Source organism: Cebus imitator, unplaced genomic scaffold, assembly GCF_001604975.1.
Source record: "Cebus imitator isolate Cc_AM_T3 unplaced genomic scaffold, Cebus_imitator-1.0 Scaffold237, whole genome shotgun sequence".
NCBI lineage: Eukaryota > Metazoa > Chordata > Mammalia > Primates > Cebidae > Cebus > Cebus imitator.
Window position 1 is genome coordinate 4167539 of NW_016107552.1, and position 18334 is coordinate 4185872.

At 39.1% G+C, this 18334-nt stretch overlaps 1 protein-coding gene across 5 annotated transcripts in view; it reads right to left on the reverse strand.

The window, feature by feature from the left end:
* SPECC1L (sperm antigen with calponin homology and coiled-coil domains 1 like) overlaps positions 1-8692 on the reverse strand; it is a 105981-nt gene extending 97289 nt beyond the window's left edge. For 3 of the 5 annotated variants that reach the window (XR_001816336.2, XR_001816338.2, XR_001816337.2), the window contains exon 1: positions 8476-8659. Coding sequence is in view for 2 of the 5 variants with exons in the window: in XM_017498135.2 (XP_017353624.1) it covers positions 8476-8628 (153 nt within the window). In the remaining 3 variants the exon portion in view is untranslated. Of the gene's footprint in view, positions 1-8475 lie in introns of all 5 variants that reach the window. The other 2 variants (XM_017498135.2, XM_037727708.1) reach the window with 1 other exon arrangement.
* Between the last annotated feature and the right edge of the window lie 9642 nt (positions 8693-18334).

Consider the following 18334-nt stretch of genomic DNA (forward strand, 5'->3'; position numbering starts at 1 on the left):
AAAAAAAAAAAAAAAAAAAAAAAAAGATTACTCATCACACTTCTCTGGTTATAATTTGCCTTTGGGTAATGACAAAGTTAAATATACATAAGGGCATCAAATCACAACCTTTGCACTTATAATAATTAAGACAGTACAGCACTGGCACAAGAATAAACTAATGAAACAGAGTCCATAAAGAAGCTGCATATTTATAGACACTTGATTTATAACCAAAGCAGCAATGCAGAAAACAAGAGTTTTCCAGCAAACGGTGCTAGGTTAAATGTATACACAAAGAGGGCAAAAATAAATGCTAAGACCTTTTTCACACCATATCAAATATAAAGTCCAAGCTTTTCTAACTATGATTTTAAATCTGAAATAGTAAAACAAAGATATGATTGATTTGACTACATTAAAATTAAAATCTCAAAAATAAAAAATCCTGGGCGGGCGCAGTGGCACACACCTGTAATCCCAGCACTTTGGAAGCCTGAGGCAGGCAGATCATGAGGTCAAGAGATCAAGACCATCCTGGCCAAGGTGGTGAAACCCTGTCTCTACTAAAAATACAAAAAATTAGCCAGGTGTGGTGGCAAGCACCTGTAATCCCAGTACTCAGGAGGCTTAGGCAGGAGAATCGCTTGAACCTGGGAGGTAGGAGCCAAGATCGTGCCACTGCACTCCAGAGTGAGACTCTGTCTCAAAAAAAAAAAAAAAAAAAATCCTTTTAATTAAAAAAAGTTAAAATGTTTTGCACAACCATAAAACCATCTTAAGTAGCATTTAAAAACAAAAAACTGGGAAAGTATATTTGCAGTATCTCACAGATAAATGGTTAAGGTCCCTAATATGTACAGAATGCTTTAAAATTGAGGGGGAAAAGACCAGAAAAAGAAAAATGAGCAAAATGAACGAATCACACAATCAATTTACATTCACACACACACACACACACACACACACACACAAATACAGAAAATGATTGACCTAACTCATAATGAGAGAAATGCAAATTAAGCAGCACTTGTCACTTACCAGATTGGTAAACACACTCTTTTGGGAAGAATATGGGGAAACAGGCACCCTCCTTAGTTGTTGATGGGAATGCAGCTTAACTTAAGCCTTATGAAAGGAATCATGCAATATCTAACAAAGCTACACATATATTTACCTTTTGCCCAGCAACTTCACTTCTAGGAATTTAACCTTACGACACACCTCCAATAAGACAAATACATATGCAGAAGGCTAATTATTCATTGCAGCATTGTTTTCTATTGCAAAATACTGGTCTGACTTACATGCCTATATACACAGGAAAGCATATGCAGTACACATCAGTGAATACAATGAGGTATTAAACAGCAAGAAAAAATAAGAAAGACTGCTACAAATTGGATGGAGAGAAATTTCTGGAGTACATTAAGTGAAAGGATTCAGAGTGCAAAAGAATGTATTTTGCCACCTTTTGCGTAAGAAAGGAGAAGTAAAAAAATGTATTTGCTCATTTATGCAAAAAAGAAACATGAAAAGAATAAACAAAAACTAAACCTCTGCGGTGGGTGGGTACCCAATAAGAGAGAACGGGGGGAAGGGAGGGGCACTTTTCTGAATATATCTTCTCACATGGTTCTGACTCTGGAGCCATGTTAGTGTTTCATATGCTGAAAATAAACAAGTAAATAAAATTTAAATAAAGATAGGAGAAGCCTAAAATGGAATAGGATAGGAACAAACAGACCTAACTATATTTCAAATGAACAACATAACCCAAGTATTTTTTCAACACAGCAGTATTTTGACCATAAATCCTCAAACTCTCAAGCCAAAGACAAAGCGCATGCAAATATTAAACTTCAATTGATAAATGTGTTTCTCACAGTGGTATAGGTAATTCTAAAACTATTTTCTGTATATTATAGGGTAGAGAAAATAAGTAAATATAGGTGGTAGAGGCCAGGTTTTTCAGTGTTGGATAAATGAATTACAATTACAGAATGTGGAAAGGCTGTTATGAACCTTTTAAGTCAATAGAATTGGAAGTATCAGTGTGAACTCATACATCTAAATATATGGAGAAACAGGTAGAGAAACTGACATAGGAGTGTGTGTGTGTGTGTGTGTGTGTGTCTCAAAAGCAATGAACACATCTAACTTCTAGGTCTTGGTTTTAAGTACTATCCTCCACTAAAAGGAACACGGTCTCCTTGAAGAAATGGCTGATTCTAGGGCTGAGCTGGAAAGCTACAAAAGTTATTGTGCCAGAAATTAAGGAAGTGCTCCAAGAGTAATAGGAAAATGTCAAAAGGACACAGGAGCCAGCCTGAAGGGGCTCCCAGTGGCCAAATAAGGGATAATCTAGGCATAAAACTAACTGATCCTAATAATTTATAGCCCACTGAATAAGAATCTATGAATTACAATAAGAGAAAAAAACTCTTCCTTGTGACAGAATGCCAACTAATACATGTGGAAGGAATGACTGAATTAGAAAATTGTTGTGTGCCAAAAATCGCAGTCATAACTGATTTGGGAAAGAACTATCAACGAATGCTAAAACCAGGGTGAAAAGTCTGGGGAAAAGAGGACAGACGTATTTACAAAGTTTCAAAGTATCTCTGACAAGACACTTACTTATTAATTACAAGAGGAAGCACAGTATCCTGACAGTGGAGAAATCTAGCCTTCACTACCCTAACCAAAAGAAGTTAACATCCCCCACAATGGAAAAGATGGAAGTCATGTATTTCTATACTTCTGTGGTATTCCTGCCTAAAATGCATAACCCAAATCTAATCATTAAGGACATACTACCAAACCCAAATCTAGAGGGCAGTCTATCAAATAACTGCCTTTAACTCTTTAGAAATGTCAAGGTCATAAAAGACAGAGTGAGAAACTATTCCAAATTTAAAGAAAATGAAAAGCATAACAACTAAACGCAACACATGATCCTGGATTGGATCCTAGACCAGAAAATGAATTTTTTTTTCTCTTTTGCTATATCTGACATTAGTGCAATTGGTGAAATTTAATGAAAGGCAATACATTAGATACTAGCATCATATCAATGTTAATTTCCTGATTTTGCAATTTACTATGGTTATAAAAAAGAATGCCTTTGTTTTTCTGGAAATATGCACAAAATATTCAGCAGTAAAGGAGCATTATGTCTATAGTTCATGACCAAACAGCTAACAAAAAAACTATGTGTGTATACATGTATACATGTGTATATACAGGGAAATGATAATCATGACAGGTTACTGTGAGGAATCCTGGTAGAGCATACTGGAATTTTTTGTACTAGTCCTTCGATTTTTCTGTAAGTCTAAAATTATCTCAAAATAAAAAGCTTTTACGTAATTATTTCTGGACAGATTGAGGATCTAAATATGAAATGTAGAAAAACACTTTTAGAAAAAAAATGAATAGGGGCCAGACATGGTGGCTCACACCTATAATCCCAAGGCTTTGGGAGGGTGAGGCAGAAGGATCTCCTGCAATCAGGAGATTGAGACCAGCCTGGGCAACATAGTGGACCTTGTTCCTACAAAAAGAATAGGAAAAAAATATAGGAAACTACTTCACTTGGCCTGGGGACAGGTTAAGATTTCTTAAACACACACACACGCACCATAAAGAAAATATTAATAAATTGGGCTACATTAAAATAAATAGCTGCTGTTCATGAAGATACCTTTAAAGGTATTATACCTTTATGAAGGGGAGGGGAGAGAAAGGGAGGGGAGGGAAGCAGGGGAATATCGTGCAGCATGTATAAATGATAAAGGGCTCACATCTAGAAAAGGTAAAGAACCAGAAATCAGTGCAAAAAGACACTGTACCCTCTCATACCCACTAGAATAGTTATTGTCAAAAAACAAAACAACAACTTTGTAGGGGACCTGAAAAAAAAAAAAACGAGAACCCTTATGTACTGCTAATGGGAATGTAAATGGTGTAGCTGCTAGCAGCGAGAAACAATAGGCAGTTCCTCAAAGAGTTAAAAATGGAGTTACCATATAATGTAGCAACTCCACCTATGGACACATACCCCCTCAAAATTGAAAGCAGGGCCTTGAAGAGATATATGCACACTCATATTCATAGTAGTACTATTAGTAGTAGACAAAAGGTGGAAGCAACCCAAGTGTTCACTGACAGGCGAATGGATAAACAAAACACAGCATATAAATACAATGGAATACCACTGAGCCTTAAAAATGGAAGGAATTCTGACGCATGCTACAACACGGATGAACCTTGAGGACACGATGCCAAGTTAAATAAGCCAGTCACAAAACAAGTGGCCTATGATTCCATTTATATGAGACAGCTAGAGCAGTGAAATTCATAAGAAAGAGAAAGTAGAATGGTGGTTGTCAGGTGCTGGAGAGAAGAGGGAATAGGGAGTTATATAATAGGTACAGAGACTCAGTTTAGAAAGATGAAAAATTCTGGAGATGGATGGTGATGATGGCTGCACAACGATGTGAATGTATTTAATGGCACTGAACCGCACACTCAAAAATGGTTAAGATGACTGGGCACGGTGGCTCACACCTGAAATCCCACTTTCACAGGAGAATTACTTGAAGCCACAGAGTTAGAGACCAGCCTGGGTAACAAAGCAAGACCCTGTCTCTTAAAAAAAAAAAAAAAAAAATTGTTTTAATTAGCCAGGTATGGTGGTGTGTACCTATAATCCCAGCTATTCCCGAGGCTGAAGCCAGAAGATGGATTGAGCCCAGGAGTTCAAGGCTACAGTAAGCTAGGATCATGCCACTGCACTCCAGCCTGGGCAGGCAACAGAGTGAGACACCATCTCTTAAAAAAATAAAAATAAATAAAATGGAAAATAAAAAGGCCAAGGTGATGAATGCTATATGCAGTTTTCCACAATAAAAAAAAAGTTGGAAAAAAAAAGCCAACAGAAAAATGGCCAAGTGACTTGAACAGGCACTTCACAAAGGAGGATCTAAATGACCACTGAGCACATAAAAACAATGTATAAAAAGGTATTCAATCTTACTGGCAACAATGCAAATTAATGCCACTCCTCCACCCCTTTATACATTCCTGAGTGCTTAACATAAAAGGAGTAACAATTTAAGTGCAAGAGAGGATGTGAAGTAACCTGGAATGTAAACTGGTAACCACCGTAAAAAATGATTTTCTTCTATCTATAATATTAAAGCTAAACATAGGTATACCCTATGGTTCAGTAATTTCACTCCTTGTTCTAGAACCAACACGAATGGGTGCACATGTGCATTAATACACATGTATACGAATGTTCATAACAATACTACTCTTAGAAACTCCAAAAGTCTGCCAATAGTAGAAGAGATGAACAAACTGTGGTATATTTACCCCACGGATTACTAACCAGTAATGAAAAGGAAGTGACCACTGCTAGATGCAACAGTACAGATAAGAAACCAGACACACATAAAAAAAACATGGTGTATGACTATGTTCCTGTAAAGATCAAAAACTGGCAAAATTAGTCCCTGGTGCTAGAAGTCAGAAAGGCAGTTGCTTTGGGGAAGAGACGACAGGAAGGGCAATGATTAAAGAGGGGAACAAGGGAAGCTTCTGAGGGGCACGTATGTTGTTTCTAGGTGGTGGTTGCAGGGTATGTTTCATTTTGTGATGATTCACTAAGCTCAACACCTATGCTTTGTGGACTTTGCTGTATGTATGCTTTACTTCAGTAACAACAAAAAAGGAAAAAACAAAAACCAAAAACCTCTGCATTTTCCAACTTACCTTTCCCCTAAGCTACTAGTGGGCTCTCTGCTGTTTCTCCCTATTTCTTTTAATTTTTGCTATAAAATTATGTAAGGGCATGTGCATTCCCACACATAAACATCCCCCACCAGCAAGTGTAAAAACATGAAATTGATGAAGGAAGAAATGTTCAGCCTATTTTTTTTTATAACTGCTGCAAAATGCAAATAATTTGGTAAAAACATTCCAGAAACAAATAATGAAATACTACAACCAGGTACATATACTTCTCAAGGTCAAGTCCAAGTTTCACAGTCTGCATCTCTCTCTCAAATTTGAACATTTGTTTTCAAATTTTCCCTTTCAAGTTTCAGAGGTGGATTGTTAATACTATTAACTAACTTTTACACTGTATGACCACAAATAATCATAGAAAGTTATCAATTGTAAATTCTAACTGGAACTTATTAATTCATATCTATAATTTTTAGAAAAAATTATCATCAGTACAATGGAATAGCATATTAATCCAAAAGAACTAATCATAAACACCTGAACAGTAAGTGAACGCTACAAAGTGCTGGCATGCAGGAGACCCTCTCTACATGGAAAATAATCCTCTCCACTGACTGTGACAAAGGAGAATTAAGTATACAAAGGCTGAAAGCCCAATAACACAGCTCCTGACAAAAGTGGGAATAATGTCCCCAAAACTCACTGTAAGCAGCAGTAGTGTTTTGTATTTACAAAAGCTGCAGCCAGCAGTGAAGTATTCTGGATCAAAAGAGTCCTTCCCTTAACCCTCAACTACATTTAGCCTCAAACAATACTTGAAATGAGAGAGGTGAAGAAATGTGTATCTTGTACCCTGTCACTACAAGAAGAGAGTCATGAGAATATTGTTCAGTGACAGACACACAGGTGTGGGTGTCCATAAATGAATGGGTGTGTGCACATGCTGTCTCAATAATTAAGCCAAACACTTCATTCACCAGGTTAATCATCAATGCTTCATGACAGTTACAGGAATTCAAGTTGTAAGAAGTATCTACGTGCCAAGAGAAACATAGTAAAATAAGGAAAATTAGAAAAATAAAATAACACTTTAGTCTGTGGGGTCTCAAAGCCCTTCAATGTTTTCCATTGTTCTTTTTCACGATTTTCTTCTTTCCTTTTGTCTCTTTTTACTTTAATCTCCATTTCATTACTTTTTCCTTCTCCTCTCTTAAGTGAAGGCAATTAATCCACTCCAGGAAAAGTGCTGCCAAATAGCTTTACCTCTGCCCTCACCTTCCTGCTACACACACACACACACACACATGCACACACCCCTTAAACAAACTTGTCAACGCAGCAGAGCCAAAGCTATGGACAGCTGGCATGTGCTGGCAAGAGCAAGTGTACAGGTTTGCTTTACAGTGGAAAAGTACTCACTGTCCAAGACCAAACTCCCAGCAACTCCAGATCCAAGCTTTCGAAGATGTAACATGCCTGTTCAGTGCACATTCCATGGTGAACCTCCAAAGACACTGCCTGCCACTTATGAAGAGGCCACAGAAGGAAGGTGGCAGTGCATATCCAGTGCCAACATTTCAACCTGTTCTTCCAGTCACATAAATAACAGGTCACACAGGCACTCCACGCCAAAGAAAGCCCCAGCAATTGAGTAACCAGTTAGGTCAGAAAATGCCGCTTATCTTACACCAAAGAGTGGCAGCACTGCTACCAACAAAATGATTCAGTGTGTTCACTGAGACTAACGGAAGCTGGGCAAGGGTCTATTCCTGGTACACAGGCCACAGGATGATACCTAGCAATTCATCAGGGTCGTAGCCAGGAGAAAATCTGTGTGCATCTCTAAGCCAATGAAATAAGTCTGGGTTCAGTTCCAACAATCTTAGAATAGAAAAACCAGCATTTCCTGTTACATCTTTCAACACATATAAGGAAGTTCCTCATCAGCTGTTCCTGAGGTCATTCTTAAAATAATTAAGCCATGATCTATCGGGGCCCTGCCTGGAAAAAAGGATTTTGAACAAATCATGTTTCCGGTTGTACATGCGGACACACGCCCGTAGTGCCAGCTACTCGAGAGGCTGAGGCAGGAGGATCCACTGAACCAGCAGACCAGCCTGGGCAACACAGATCTCAAAAAAAAAAAGTAATAAAAAGCGATAATGATAATAATAATTAATAATAATAATAATGAACCAGCTGCCAGAAGAAAAACAGCAATTTGTGGTGACAAAGGTGAGGGAGACAGGCAGATAAAAAGACCTGTCGAGAGGTCACAGGACTGTAAGACTTGGCTCATATGCTCTTTTCATAAAACCTTCCCAGGCTAGAAACAATATTTACCTACCTGAAACTGTTCACAGTGCTTTACTGCTCTCCCAGGGTATCTGACATTCTCCCTATTTTCCTTATTTATGTTTGTGCCTTGCCTCCATCCTTTACTCCACAAGCTCCCTGAAGGCAGAGTGTACCTCCAGGTCACACAATCACAGCATCCTACACAAGGCGGGTGCTCAATTATTTGTTTCATGAACAAGCCTATTGTTTGGTTTCATTCAAAAAGACAGACCAAAAACACAAATTAGGTCTACCCTACTGTAAGCTCTCTTCAAAGGCCAAGTGTTCCCAGCACCAGAGGAGGGCACACCTGTAAGAATGCTCATTTAATATATTACACATCATATTTAAACTCACTCCTCCAAAAATCCACCATGTATTCAAACATCACCACATGAATACCTTTGACAATGATGCTGCTGCTCCAGGTTTTACAGGTTTGCCTCCTGTAGATGCTGAAGAGCTGTTTTCAGGTTTAATTTTTTCCGCTGTTTGCGTTTTACTTATCCCAGACACTTTAGGCACCGAGCCAACACTCCTGCTTGCTTTCTTCATTCTGGGCGGCCTCTTCGTGATACATTTACAAGCAAATCTGTGGAAAGAAACAGCATTAAACTGAGAACCTAACTGGAAGAAAGCTCTTTAGAAATTTGCTTTTGAAGAATTTTACCATGTGATAAAACTATTTGAAAGCTAGATGTCACTAGAGAAAAGCTGAAAAATTCTTAGACATACAAATCAGAACGTAAAAATCAGAACACACCTTATTTAAGGCTTCTTCCTTGAATATTACTATTTTGAAATTGTTTTGCACATTCTAGCTCATTTAGTAAAAAGAATGTCCTAGATCTCTAACAGAAACGATTAAATATAACACAGTGTACATTATCTTCAGCATTTAATAAAGCAATAATCATCCCGGCATTTGGGAATTAGCCATTTGCAGGTATCTAAAAGTGTGATCACACTTTCCAAATTATCCAGTAAAGTCCTACTTTCAAATATTTGCTGTGATATCCTATATAAGTCAGTAGACTATCTCAGAAACCCCAACATTCAGGATCTAAACCTATTTCCAAGCATACCTCTCTCATCAAGAGGCAGCAGGGACTTTTTTTTTTCTTTTTTGAGACAGCCTTACTTCAGGCTGAAGTGCAAGTGGTGTGATCAGAGCTCACTGCAGCCTCGACTTTCTGGACTCAGTTGCTTCTCCACCTCAGCCTCCCAAGTAGCTGGGATTACATGAAAGAACCATCATGCCTGGCTAACTTTTTGTAGAGACGGGGTTTTGCCATGTTACACAGGCTGGTCTCAAGTAATCCTCCTGCCTTGGCCTCCCAAAGTGCTGGGGACTACAGGCATAAGCCAGTGTGCCTGGCCAGAAATTCTTTTGCAAAACATTAACCCCAATATTAGTTCAGAAAACAAAACCATTCTATATATCTATAAAGAATATGGCAACAACTCTTCCACTTAAGTGGTACATACTTGCTTTCACAGCTAAGAGGACTTGAAAAACATTGGCAACACACAAAGGTGAAGCCAGATAAGCTCTTAAATATACATTTGTTAACTGAGCGAGAAAAAACAGTCTCTATAATAATGTTTAGAAAGATTCCTTGGATCACTTTGGGTAGAGTAATAAAATTATCAAAAATGAGAGCCTCTTCTGAATGTAAGATTTATGTATGATGACTCTGATAAACCATATTGAGCGTAAAAGAGGTCTTTTTTTTTTTTAGACTTAGTTTCGTTCTTGGTGCCCAGCTGGAGTGCAATGGAGTGATTTCGGCTCACCACAACCTCTGCCTCCTGGGTTCAAGCGATTCTCCTGCCTCAGCCTCCCAACTAGCGATCTTGGCTCACTGCAGCCTCTGCCTCCCAGGTTCAAGCAACTCTTCTGCCTCAGCCTCCCAAGTAGCTGGAACCAACTGTGTATGCCACCATGCCCGGCTAATTCTTCTATTTTTAGTAGAAACGGGGTTTCTCTTGACTTTGTGATCTGCCCATCTCAGCCTCCCAAAGTGCTAGGATTACAGGCATGAGCTACTGCTGCCTGGCTAATTTTTGTATTTTTAGTAGAGACAGGGTTTCACCATGTTGGCCAGGCTGGTCTCAAACTGCTGATCTGAGATGATCCACTCACCTCGTCCTCCCAAAGTGCTGGGATTAGAGGGGTGAGTCACCGCACCCAGCTGAGGTTGTTCTATTTTATGAGGATTTCTATACATGAATAAAAAGAGAACAGCCTTTTGGAAAAGGCTCACTCCAATGGCTTTACTGAATATTCTACCTCAGCTGTGCTTGAGTACTCCAGATTTATCTTCCCTTTACATAAAATAAGCTGTACCAACTGGTTTGGTGGTGGGACAGTGAGACAGGGTGAAGGGGGCTGTGCTCTACCCTCAACATGGTAAGGCCTTGGAGAAAAAGAATGCTGCCACTAACTTCAATCAAAATGCAACGAACCCTCAGAGACTCTCCTCTAGCTTTTCCCCAACTTCCTGGTTATACCTCACAGAAAATGATGCATATGGTAATAATCAAATTATCTATCTACTCTTAACCCTTTTGCTTTCTACTTTGCTAATCCAGCTGAGTAACATGCCCAGGGTAAGCATTCTCTCTAGTTCAGCTCTCTCATCTATTTCCTACTGCATTCCAGGGGATACTGAAAACGACCAAGATAGATTCAAGGAGCATTCATTGACAGGTAAAACATACCATTATACTGATCCCTGCTAACCAGCAATATATGCTTTTCTCACCTATAAAATGAAAGAATTGGCTGGGCGCGGTGGCTCAAGCCTGTAATCCCAGCACTTTGGGAGGCTGAGGCGGGTGGATCACGAGGTCAAGAAATCGAGACCATCCTGGTCAACATGGTGAAACCCCGTCTCTACTAAAAATACAAAAAATTAGCTGGGCATGGTGGCACGTGCCTGTAATCCCAGCTACTCAGGAGGCTGAGGCAGGAGAATTGCCTGAGCCCAGGAGGCGGAGGTTGCGGTGAGCCGAGATCGCACCATTGCACTTCAGCCTGGGTAACAAGAGCGAAACTCCGTCTCAAAATAAATAAATAAATAAATAATAAAATAAAATAAAATGAAAGAATTAGATTGTATACATTCACTAACTGAAGGTACTGTAGAAAAATCAAATTAAGACCCTTTCCTTCAACTTCTCACCTTTATTTATTTATTTATTTATTTTTAGAGTTCCACTCTGTCACCCAGGCTGGTGTGCGATCTCAGCTCACAGCAGTCTTTGCCTCCTAGGCTCAAGTGATCCTCCCACCTCAGCCTCCCAAGTAGCTGGGACTACAGGCATGTGCTACCACACCCCGCTAACCACGTTGCCCAGGTTGATTTTGAACTCGTGGGTTCAGGTGATCTGTCCCATTCAGCTTTCAGCCTCTCAAAATGCTGGGATTACAGGTATGAGCCACCACACCTAGCCAGCTTCTCACTTTTTAGCTTCTCTTATGCCTTGTAAATGTCTTATGTCTTGTAAATGGCTCCCCAAACTTTTTTTCTTCTCACCTTTCTACCACCTTCCATGCTGGCACTCCTTTCTATTACACCACTCAGAAACTCAACTGTTCTCAGCCTACCTTTCTGGCATCTGTCAAATTAATATTTTCGGCCAGGTGTGCATGGTGGTTCACATCTACAATCTCAGCACTTTGGGAGGCCAAGGCAGGCAGATCACTTGAAGCCAGGAGTTCAAGACCAGCCTGGCCAACATGGTAAAACCCCATTTCTGTTAAAAATACAAAAATTAGCTGGCTGTGGTGACACATACCAGCAAACTGAAGCATGAGAATCCTTTGAACCCAGGAGACGGAGGTTGCGGTGAGCCAAGACTGTGCCACTGCACTCTAGCCCAGGCAAGAGAGTGAGACACTGACTGAAAAAAGAAAAAAAAATAAAATTAAATTAACATTTTCTAGACCAATACTATCTAACAGAACTTCCTAGCCAGGCATGGTAGAGCACACCTATAGCTGCAGATTATTGTAAAGCTGAGGTGGGAAGACTGCTTGGGGCTCCAGAGTTCAAGGCTGCAGTGAGACAGAATCACACCACTGCACTACAGCCTGGGTGAAAGAGATACTCTCGTAAAAAAAAAAAAAAAAAAAAAAAAAAAAAAAAAAAAAAAAAAAAAAAAAAAAAAAAAAAAAAAAAAAAAAAAAAAAAAAAAAAGACCGGACAGGCACGGTGGCTCACGCCTGTAATCCCAGCACTTTGGGAGGCTGAGGCAGGTGGATCACAAGGTCGAGAGATTGAGACCATCCTGGCCAACATGGTGAAATCCCTTCTCTACTAAAAATCCAAAAATTAGCTGGGTGTGGTGGCGTGTGCCTGTAGTTCCAGCTATTCAGGACGTGAGGCAGGAGAATTGCTTGAATCTGGGAGGCAGAGGTTGCGGTGGGCCAAGATTGTGCCACTGCACTCCAGCCTGGCGACAGAACGAGACTTCGTCTCAAAATAAAAAAAGAAGAAAAGGAAAGAGCGAGAGAAAAAAAAAAAAGAAAAGAAAAGAGGACAAGCACAGTAGCTCACACTTTCTGAAGCAAAAGCAGGAGGATCAGTTGGGGTCAGGAGTCCAAGACCAGCCTAGGCAATGTAACAAAATCCCTTCTACCAAACATCAAACAAAAAATAAAGTTAGCCAGGTGTGGTGGTGTGCACCTGTAGTCCTAGCTACTCAGGAGGAGAGGAAGGACGATCCCTTGAGCCCAGGAGTTCAAGGCTACAGTGAGCTAAGATGTCACTGCACTCCAGTATGGGTGACAGAGCAAGACTCTATCTTAAGAAAAAAAGGAACTTCCTGCAACAATGCACATGTTGTATGTATCTATCTAGGCTAATATGGAAACCTCTAGCCACTTGTGGCTACTAAGCACTTAACAATGTAGCCAGTATGACTGAATAACTGAATTTTATTTATTTATTTATTTTTGAGGCAGAGTCTCATTCTGTCACCCAGACTGGAGTGCAGTGGCATAACCTCGACTCACTGCAACCTCTGCCTCGCAGGTTCAAATGATTCTCCTGCCTCAGACTCCTGAGTAGCTGGGATTCCAGGCACACACCACCACACCCCGCTAATTTTGTATTTTTAGTAGAGACGGGGTTTCACCACGTTGGCCAGGCTGGTCTCAAACTCCTGACCTCAGGTAATCTGCTCCTCTCGGCCTCCCAAAATGCTGGGATTACAGGTGTAAGCCACTGCGTCCGGCCAAGAGTTGAATTTTAAATTTTATTTAAAGTTGCATGTGGTTGGTGGCTACCACACTGGACAATGAAACAGGCTGTTCCTTTCCTGCTGCGCTGTCTCAGAAATAAAACCTAATTAACACAATGCAGTATATCCATCCAAAAGAATACTGTTTGGCCATAAAAAGGAATGAAATATCGACATAGTTTATGATAAGGGTGAGTCTTTAAAATATTACAAAGATGGTTCCTACTTTTAAACTTTACAATGTTTCAACTTTACAATGACGTGAAAGCAATAAGCATTTTGAAATCCTACTTTACTTTTGCATACAACCATTCTGTTTTTCACTGTTAGTATTGTATTCAATAAATTACATAAGATATTCAACACTTTATTATAAAATAGGTTTTGTGTTAGATGATTGTGTCTAACTGTAGACTAATGTAAGCGTTCTCACCATGTTTAAGGTAGGTTAGGCTAAGCTACAATGTTCAGTATGTTAGGTATAATAAATGCATTTTCAACTCATGACATTGTCAACTTACAAGGGGTTTATAGGATGTAACCCCATGTTAAATAAAGGAGTATCTGTATTACATAAAAGAAAGCTACATAAATGTCTTCTTTTGAGAAGTATCTGTTCATATCCTTTGCCCACTTTTTAATGGGTTTTTTTTTTCTTGTAAATGTTTAAGTTCCTTGTAACTTCTGGATATTAGACCTTTATCAAATGGGTAGATTGCAAATATTTTCTCCCATTCTGTAGGTTGCCTGTTCACTCTGATGATAGTTTGCTGTGCAGAAGCTCTTTAGTTTAATTAGACATCATTTGTCAATTTTGGTTTTTGTTGCAATTGCTTTTGGTGTCTTCATCCTGAAGTCTTTGCCCATGCCTACGTCCTGAACTGTATTGCCCAAGTTTTCTTCCACAGTTTTTATGGTTTTGGGTTTCACATTTAAGTCTTTAATCCATCTTTAGTTAATTTTTTATAAGGTGTAAGGAAGGAGTCCAGTCTGTTTTCTGCATACGGCTAGCCAGTTTTCCCAATACCTTTTAACAAATAGAAGATTCTTTCCCCATTGCTTGTTTTTGTCAGGTCTGTCGAAGACCAGATGGTTGTATATGTGTGGTGTTATTTCAGAGGTCTCTCTTCTAATCTATTGGTCTATATATCAACATCACTGATCATCAGAGAAATGCAAATCAAAACCACATCAAGATACCATCTCATGCCAGTCAGAATGGTGATTATTAAAAGGTCAAGAAACAATAGCTGCTGGCAAGGCTGTGGAGAAATAGGAATGCTTTTACACTATTGGTGGGAATGTAAATTAGTTCAACCATTGTAGAAGACAGTATGGCAATTCCTCAAGGATCTAGATACAAAAATACCATTTGACCCAGCAATCCCATTACTGGGTATATACTCAAAGAAATAGAAATCATTCTACTATAAAGACACATGCACACAGTATGTTTATTGCAGTACTGTTTACAATAGCAAAGACATGGAACCAACCCAAATGTCCATCGACGATAGACTGCATGAAGAAAATATGGTACATATATACCATGGAATGCTATGTAGCCATAAAAAGAAATGACATCATGTCCTTTGCAGGGACATGGATGAAACTGGAAGCCATCATCCTCAGCAAACTAACACAGGAACAGAAAACCAAACACTGCACGTTCTCACTCATAAGTGGGAACTGAACAATGAGAACACATGGACATAGAGAAGGGAACAACACACACCAGGGCCTGTTGAGGGGTGGGGAGCGAGGGGAGAGAAATTAGAGGACGGGTCAATAGGTGCAGCAAACCACCATGGCACACATATATCTACCTGCACGTTCTGTACATATACCCTGTTTTTTCTTTTTCTTTTTTTTTTTTTTTTTTTTTTAGAATAAAGAAAAAAGAAAGGTGACCACAAAGGACGATGTATTATATGATTCCATTAATATGAATTATCTAGAAGAAGCAAATCCATGGAGATAAAAACAATATTAGTGATTGCCAGGGGTTGGGGTAGGGAGTATAGAGGCTTGTACTAATGGATACAGGGTTTCTTTTTGGAGTGACGCAAAATTCTAACATTGATTGTGGTGACAGTTGCACAATCCTGTGAACATACTAAAAACCACTAGGTTTTACACTTTGAATAAATGAATTGTATGGCATGTAAATTACCTATCAATAAAGCCGAAATTTAAAAAATACCAACCTAATGAACAACATTGAACAAGGACTTCTGGAAAATATATCCCAACACTGTAAGACACCTGATAAGGAGAAAGACTACGGTTTTGCAGAGGTCCAAGAAGAGAAAAGAAACACAGTCAAAGCTTTAAAGACACTGAGATACAGATTGTTCAAGGAGGCTGGCAGCTTGAGATCACTTAGACTGCTGGTTCTTCGCCACATCAGACCCAAATACCCTCTGTGCACCTTTTTTTTTGAGACAGGGTCTTGCTCTGTCACCCAGGCTGGAGTGCTGCGGTACGATCACAGCACACTGCAGCCTTGACCTTTCAAGCTCAATGGATCCTCCCAGCTCTGCCTCCCAAGTAGTTAGGATTACATGTATGAACCACCACTCCTGGCCCTCTTTCTTTAAAAACTATTGAAAATGTACCTCTACTATCCTAAAGTGAAATTCAAAATAACTTATTTGTTACATATATAATCCAAACGTATCTACTTAACTTAGCAACTATAATATAAAAATATTTTATAATAAAATAAATATAAATGTCAATATGTAAATTTTCAGTCAGGACCATATTAGGACTAAAATGGTCAGAAATCTACATTTCTAAGATGAATCACTGAATCTCACAGCTACAAATACTCTTCATTTGGGTATGTCATTTTGGCAACTCATATACCACACTACCTATCGTGAATACTATCAATAATGTGATTATTCATTCACCTAAAAAGGTGAATCACTCTTAGTGTGATGGTTAATTTATGTGTCAATCTGACTGCATCATGAGGTGCCCAGACATTTGGTCAAATATTACTCTGGGTATATCTGTGAGGGTGTTTACGGATGAGATTAACATTTTAATCAATGGACTGTATAAAGCAGATTAACTTCCCTCATGCGGGCGGGCCTTATCTCATCAACCGTAGACCTGAATAGAACAAAAAAGGCCAAATAAGAGGGAACTCCTCCTGACTGCTGAGCTGGGACATCTCTGCTTCCCGTCTGACTCAAACTGAAACGAACACTGGTTTTTCTTGGGTGTAAAGCCTGTTGAATTTCAGGCAGAAGCTTATACTGTTGGTGATCCTGGTTTTCAGGCCTTTAGACCCAGACCAGAATGACACCATCAGCTCTCCTGGGTTTCTAGCTTGCCAACTGCAGATCTTGGGACTTCTCAGCCTCCATAATTACATGAGCCAATTCCTAATAAATATCTTTTTATATATAGAATGTGCCCCCTTTATCCAAGGGGGATATGTTTCAAGAACCCCCACGGATGCCTAAAACTGCCGATATTGCCCAACTCCATATACACTATGTTTTTTCTTATAATACGGATGCTCCTCAACTTATGATGGAATAAAAACATCCTATGTTGAAAATATCACGAGTCAAAAATGCATTTAATACACTTTACCTATTGAACATCAGAGCTTAGCCTAGCCTACGTTAAACATGCTCAGACCACTAACATTAACCTATAGGTGGACAAAAATCATCTAACACAAAGCCTATTTTATAATAAAGTATTGAATAGCTCATGTAATTTACTGAAAATTATACATTACATCAAAACTGTGATGAACTCACACTATCATATAGTTGAAAAATCTTGGGTCAAACCACAGTAAGCTGGGGAGCATGTATACATACCCCCTATGGTAAAGTTAAATTTATAAATTAGGCACAGTAGGATATTAACAATAATAACTAATAATAAAATAAGCACTTATAACAATATTATTATAACAATAAGCTAGCATCACTACTCCTGCACTGTGGGTCCACTATTAAGCGAAACAAGGGTTACAAGCACGGTGATGCCAGACAGTTAATCTGATAATGAAAACTAAGGGACTAAGTGTAGGCAGGCAGCCCACACAGCAGGGATACATCAGACAAAGTGAGGAGTCATCTTCCAGGTGTGACAGTGAGATGGCACAAGATTTCATCATGCCATTCAAAACAGTCCACAATTTAAAACTTACCAAATGTTTGTTTCAGGAATTTTTCCATTTAATATTTTCAGACCGTGACTGACTAAGAGGTACTCAAACCATGGAAAGCAAAACCATAGATAAAGGGCAACTAATGAATACTTTTCTCCAGAGAAACAGAACCAATAGGATATGTATGAGACAATCGTATGTACTGATTAAATATATATATATTTAAACATATATATATAAACATGTATCTATCTATCTATCTATGTAAACATCTCTCTCCTTCCTACTGGAGATATATATATATATATATCTCCTATTGGTTCTGTTTCTTTAGAGAACCCAGACTAGTAATAAACTTAGTAAAACTAAGAATAAAACAAGATAATTTCCCTTCAAAGTCCAGACTCAAATTTCCATTTATACTACGTTTTTTAAAAAATCCTTTATGTAAAATGGAGTTAAGTTATATGTTCAGTCTTAAACAGTTTTTTCTAGCTACATAAATTATTCAGCAAGACATTCTAGGCCAGGTGCAGTGGCTCACGCCTGTAATCCCAGCACTTTGGGAGGACGAGATGGACGGATCACCTGAGGTCAGAAATTTAAGACCAGACTGGCCAACATGGTGAAACTCTGCCTCTACTAAAAATACAAAAATTAGCCAAGCATGGTGGCACACTCCTGTAATCCCAGATACTCGGGAGGCTGAGGCTGGAGAATCACTTGAACCCAAGTTGCAGTGAGCCGAGATCGCACCACTGCACTCCAGCCTGGGCGACAGAGTGAGACTTGGTCTCAAAAAAAAAAAAAAAAAGGCCGGGCACGGTGGCTCAAGCCTGTAATCCCAGCACTGTGGGAGGCCGAGGC